The 5938-nt window shown below is 32.1% G+C and overlaps 1 protein-coding gene across 3 annotated transcripts; it reads left to right on the top strand.

The window, feature by feature from the left end:
* The first annotated feature begins 222 nt into the window (after positions 1-222).
* Positions 223-4964, top strand: LOC130623538 (uncharacterized). Of its 3 annotated transcripts, XM_057439031.1 has the most exons (6): positions 234-377; positions 1530-1639; positions 1860-1962; positions 2029-2144; positions 2573-2659; positions 3583-4058. In XM_057439031.1, the coding sequence occupies exons 1-5, from the start codon at positions 287-289 to the stop codon at positions 2654-2656; spliced, it is 504 nt and encodes a 167-aa protein (XP_057295014.1). In that variant the 5' UTR covers positions 234-286; the 3' UTR covers positions 2657-2659; positions 3583-4058. The 3 variants fall into 3 exon arrangements, with proteins under 3 accessions (XP_057295013.1, XP_057295014.1, XP_057295012.1); XM_057439030.1 differs by lacking the exon at positions 3583-4058 and adding an exon at positions 4084-4964 and having other exon boundaries at positions 223-377; positions 1860-2144; XM_057439029.1 differs by having other exon boundaries at positions 1860-2144.
* The last annotated feature ends 974 nt before the right edge of the window (positions 4965-5938 follow it).

Here is a 5938-nt window from a genome sequence, read left to right as displayed (position 1 = left end):
CAATGTTGATCTCAATGTATTCGTCAACATCTATCTCCAAAATATCTGCGATGGGTATTAATTAATGGAGAGTGTACAGAGTTCTATCTCTTCACGTATCAAAGAAAAAAAAAACGAAATAAAATAAGAGGAGATTTTTTATTTTGGTTTTGCGTTTGTGTTTTCATTGATGTTCTTTTATTTTTTGTTTTACGTTGTATTACTGCTGCAGTTGTTCTTGTTCATTACTGACTTTGTTGTTATTATCATATATTTTTATTTATGTATTATTGCTCGTTTCTTTTAGATGGCATGTAAATGTCCTAAATGTCTTCATCACTTATTTGAAATGTTTAGTCAATGGGTGTGTCTTTTAGTTCGATTCATTGCGCTGGCAGGTACGTTGTAGACAGCGTTCTCGATTAAATGTCAAACGGGTGTACTATCATTGAGCTTTTTAAATTCATTGCACAATAGTATGATCTTAGAAAACAGGTACTTTTTAGAATTTAAGGTAATTAAATAAAAAAATATATAAGAAAACAAAACGAATAAATCCCGGAGAGGTTGAAAGCTCGAAAAAAGTTATTTGCCTAGCTAAATCATTTGTTAGCTTACATTACCAGTCTTTCTGGAGACAAATATACGTTACAGAAAAAAATGTTAAAACAAACGTACATGTTGTGTTTTTTAAAATTCCAGTAAGTGCCACACTGTTTATATGCAGGAAAGCTGGACTTGCAAACAGAGTTAGCTCACTTGCCGAGCTCTTTTCTAGCTTCTGCAAATACGCACATGACCATCTCGCCTCATAAACAGCCCACCTTAGTTCTGTTCTAACTACTAGTAATAAGTTTGGATAAACCTTCATAGAGAAATATATAATATACACACCACATCTACAAATATATATAATCAGTCCACATATTTCAACATATACGCAGAGATAGAAACAACTAAAAGTAGTACACATAAACAAGCACCAACAACGCAAAAAGAGCCAACAGTCTCTGTTTAGGCTGTACGACTCCTCCTAGTGAATTCTAGAATACTATTTTACATTTTATAAAAGTGTTTGTTCTGCCTCCAACAGCAACTTCCACTCAATAAAAATACCTATATACATAAAAATTACATACATAATAAACACATTATAGTGTATTATTATGTATACTTCTCAATGTTTTTAAAATTAAGTATGATCCCTCTTCTGTGGTAAACTTTCCAATCATGGACCATGTGGAAAATGATCAGAAGCTATCTAGATAGTGTTTAGTTGCATGACATAACAACCGTGAGAGAGCATTTTTCATTGCGTCAAAAACATGCAACTTTTATTTTTCGCTGCCAAATGGCACAATTTTCTTTATATCGTGAATATCGAAAAACTGCTTTTGTAGCCTTTATATAATTTCGTTGACATTCTCGAATCTATAACTATCTTTCAAAGGTTTTTTTACATTATACTTGATGTTTTACCGTAAATATTGCACATAAGCCTTGAGAGTCTCCTTCTTTTATTCACAAATTATTTCTGTGATTGTTTCTAGTTGCTGCAGAGATGTGTCCAGAATCGAAATCAGAGTTGGTTATATCAATCATCATCACAATTATCTCATTTATATTATCTATACCACAATGCAAAGCAATTTGTTCAAAGGTGTGTGGAAAACTTTTGTATGTTTAATCGTCCAACGTCACTTCCTTTTATAAATAAGGTCATATAGTAAATTAAAATTTCAAGGAAAGGTCGATTTTGCAAAATTGGAAACAGATTTGAATTTAAAACAGGTTAAGATTCGCATTTGCTAAACAAATAAGCAATGTCCCTATGAACCAAATTGAGTTAGTCTGCTTGTATTGACTTATACTGTGTTTAGTATCCTGATGGGATTCTAGGAAGATGTTGCAAGAACACAAGCGATCTGCTTCTTCTAATTATTCAACTTGTTTTGTCACTGGTTGCAACTGGAGTTTTGATAAGTGCGTTTTTATTTAACAATAATTCAGCACTCAGCAGTACTCTGGATACATTTTTTTCCTTATCAGGTATTATTATGAAGAAAGAGCAACGTCATTGCGAACTTATCCCTGTCAAAGTCGCTGTCGTTTCCACCGCTTTGTCATTCTGTTCAACATTAAACCTTTGCAAAATTCAATTTCCAGTAAGTATTTTGTGATGAAGTACTCGGTTAACATGAAACTTCTTAAAATGTTTAAATTCTTACTTGTAGACGCTATTTCTTCTTCTTCTTCTTCTTCTTCTTCTTCTTCTTCTTCTTCTTCTTCTTCTTCTTCTTCTTCTTCTTCTTCTTCTTCTTCTTCTTCTTCTTCTTCTTCTTCTTCTTCTTCTTCTTCTTCTTCTTCTTCTTCTTCTTCTTCTTCTTCTTCTTCTTCTTCTTCTTCTTCTTCTTCTTCTTCTTCTTCTTCTTCTTCTTCTTCTTCTTCTTCTTCTTCTTCTTCTTCTTCTTCTTCTTCTTCTTCTTCTTCTTCTTCTTCTTCTTCTTCTTCTTCTTCTTCTTCTTCTTCTTCTTCTTTTTCTTCTTCTTCTTCTTCTTGACATAGATTAGAATTTGATTGCAATTTTTTTTAGAATTGCTTTCCCTCTTTCGAAAAAGAAATCAAATATTCTAAACTGTCGACTAATGATCATCATGTAAATATAGATCAGCATTAAAAGGTAGGCTTTTAATTTTTTATAAAAACAAATTGACGGGATCATGGTGGATTTTTAGCACCACAAGCTTGTCAAAAAACTTGATGTGGATTTGTCGTGGAAAAATCTTGCTTTAATATAATTTGAGGAAAAAGTCATACCACGTGTTTTATTTTATAGAACGACTCATCTCATTCAATTAACAATCATATAAGCCTAGACTTCTAGGTTCGAAAACCGACAACCCAACAACTTTAATTTCATGATTAGTCAAAGTGCAAAGTAATTTCTGTGTACCTAATAAATAAAAGGGAGGTTATAATTAGAGAGTTCTATTAAAACTTGACGAATTAGCTCTTTTTCCCATGCTCAGAAGGAGAAAGTTTGTTCTCGAACTCAGACAAGCAGTTCCTAATTTATTTTTTTGACAGAACTTTCTAATAAAAATTTGACGTGTTTCCTAGATAAGTTATCAAACTTTTTTGCTTTTTAGCAGCTGTGTGTGTAACACGCACAGCTGCTAAAAAACATAACTTCTGAGAGGCTACCTCCTTACATAACTTCTGAGATGCAGCTATAGTACGCCAGAAAAGGAACAAAGTGGTAGCAATAAAGCTTAATAACGATATTAAACCGTAAAATTTGTCTAAAATATCCCCGTATGCTTAATTACAAAAATACCAGAAAACATCGATTTTTGTATATTTTAGGCAACATTTTCGGGTAGTTTCAAATGCTACCTAACAAGTAATTAATATATATTTATACCTCTGAGAAAAACGCTACTTTTATAAATTTATGTATGGTATAGGCTCATGCATAACTCTCTACAAAATAACCTTAGAAAGGACCTGAAAATATAATTTTGAAGTATTTTTTTCCTTTTACATTATATTTTAGTTGTTGCGGTGTTTCACGTTTCGTTTATTGTTACTATTTTTTTTTAGGTAATCTTCAAGGTGAAAAGGAGCTGCGCAATAAATTACTACTTGTCTAGATGAATTTTTCGGTGTTATACGTTTAATTTTTGTCAATTAATTCTCAGACGATTTATTGTATTTCTGTACAGTGTAACAGTGTGCAAAAAGCAGCTAAAAGGCAGTTAAATTAGCAAAATTAAGATTTCAGGAAAAAACGAAGAAACTTTAATACTAAGCTATTTTACAGTTCTATTCTTGGCGGGACTCACATTGGCGCGTTTTTTTAATTTTTTTTGGTAAGAACTGAAACCCATGCAAGCAGGTATGATTACCGTGGCTTACTTCAGACATAAATTACAGCAATTTACACGTATCAAGGTTTCCTGTAGATCATTTTATTCCAACATGAGAGCAAGTAAAATAACAGAAGGAAGGGTCGTGTTCTTACTGTCACAACAAATGTAGTTAACACTATTCTATCTTAAAAGACCAAAGTTGTATTGTTTTTAATTTCTTTTTAATGTTTAGTTACCTAAGACGATATCTTGTGGTGTCGTTTAATATTCTACAAAAATTTATATTTTTTAAGTTTAATTGTATTTCAAAGTGACGTACTAGTGACGGCTGCGTTTCAACAAATTTGTTTTATTTTTAATTTTTAAATTAATCTCGAAAGTCTTAAACTTTTTTTTCTAATCTCTATAATAATGATAACTGTACTTTGCCTGCAATGTGGCTACCAAGATACCTCTGACAATACACGAAAACAAATTTTAGCAACGAAGAATAACATGTTATTTTCTAATTCTTTGCATGCAATCGAAAATAACATGATTTATTAACTCTTTGTAACCTTTGTATATGCGATACAAGTGAAGTAATCAGGCTACGTTGATGTGTGATATTTTCAGGCTTATTCTGACCTTTTTCTTTCCCTGGTCACGTGACAAAGCAAAGTGTACATTTTTAACATACCCGGTTATAAGCCTTTAATAAATTCATATCTTAAAAAGCATTACTAACATATTGACCGGAGCGGGATTCGATGCGCAGTCACTAGAACTAGAAGAAGTATATATGGCATGAACGAACCTGCAGATTTATTCATCTAAAAGTATGCGTATTTTGTCTGTTGTTTGGCCAAAACCGAGTCATGCTAAACACGCACGAAATCTTTAAGCTAAAAGTAACTAATGCAACATATGTTTAATAAAGGCTGTGACTCGTGAATTATTGTGGATTTTTTACGAGCTAGTAACAAGTCCATATCATAATGCTTGCCGTACGTCCCTCTACCTAACAGTTGTAAGAGAGAATCTTGGCGTGTTATTTCCTGGTCTAGAACAACAGTTTTATGACTTAAACTTATACTATTGTGTTTAGCTTGAATGTGAAAGTTTGACAAAGACTGTTTCTTGCACTGCTACAACCTTTTGAAATGGTTTTTGATTTACTGTAACGTTGAGTTTTTAGCTAGGACTTCCCTGTTTTTCTTTGATGCAGACATCGTTCCCCAATATAGTCCCATTTTGATGATATCTCAAACGTACTCATCTTGAACGTAACTGCAGTATAAGTTTACATGCATTCCTGACATGATGGTTGAATTTACTATCAATATCTAGAATGCAGGGAAAAAATTGTCGAACTTAATAGTTCCCGGAACTGAGTGCAGAGATATACTGGAAACAACTTGGCCAGAGAAGAAATGGTGTAACATATTAATGATAAATCTGATGATAAACCCATGTAATGATGACACGAGCTATCACTACTGTAATATTATTTTGCACGGAGACAGACGCTTTTAAGGGCCACAAATCTGTTCAAGTAATGCCTCTGTCATTAATGTTACTCTCCATCTTGCACATTCTGAATTACATTCGGTAAAAACCAAACCACTCAAAAGGTCAACGTACAACAAATTAAATCCACTTTATTGCAAAAATGTAGACGACCTGGTAATAAATAATTAGGTTTTTGTAATTTCTATTTTTTTAATGCTATTTTCTAAAAATAAATACATTATATAAGATACAGTCGACAAAATGTAATACATAACAGTAAAATAGAAAATTGTTAAAACGCTATACTAAGTATCCTGAAGAAAGTAATTAATAACTGTAAAATGATTTTAAAATCATTATTCCTGTTTAACCAGCTTTAAATGCAATAATTTAGTATGTTTTTGTATAAAATTTGGAAGAAAATAGTTAGCTAGCTAGCTAGCGAGGTCAAGAAAGTTTCAAGTTTCAGCCGCCGGAAAACTTGACTTGAAAGTAATGTAGGAGGTCATGTCATGAATAAACTATGAATCTTAAGTATTTGTAAGGTAATTTTCTGCTGCTTTAAGTTATATTTGAGTGTCAATTTGATGTCTAAG

Source organism: Hydractinia symbiolongicarpus, chromosome 13 (assembly GCF_029227915.1).
Source record: "Hydractinia symbiolongicarpus strain clone_291-10 chromosome 13, HSymV2.1, whole genome shotgun sequence".
Classification (NCBI taxonomy): Eukaryota; Metazoa; Cnidaria; class Hydrozoa; order Anthoathecata; family Hydractiniidae; genus Hydractinia; species Hydractinia symbiolongicarpus.
Note: the sequence above shows the minus strand (reverse complement) of the source record. Positions and strands in the feature narration are given on the sequence as shown.

What these genes read in the sequence shown, in the direction of transcription:
- LOC130623538 (XM_057439030.1), top strand. Translation starts at nt 287, where the DNA reads ATGGCATGTAAATGTCCTAAATGTCTTCATCACTTATTTGAAATGTTT. An exon ending in TCGATTCATTGCGCTGGCAG is followed by an intron (nt 378 to 1,529) that starts GTACGTTGTAGA and finishes GATTGTTTCTAG; the next exon opens with TTGCTGCAGAGATGTGTCCA. An exon ending in GCAAAGCAATTTGTTCAAAG is followed by an intron (nt 1,640 to 1,859) that starts GTGTGTGGAAAA and finishes TACTGTGTTTAG; the next exon opens with TATCCTGATGGGATTCTAGG.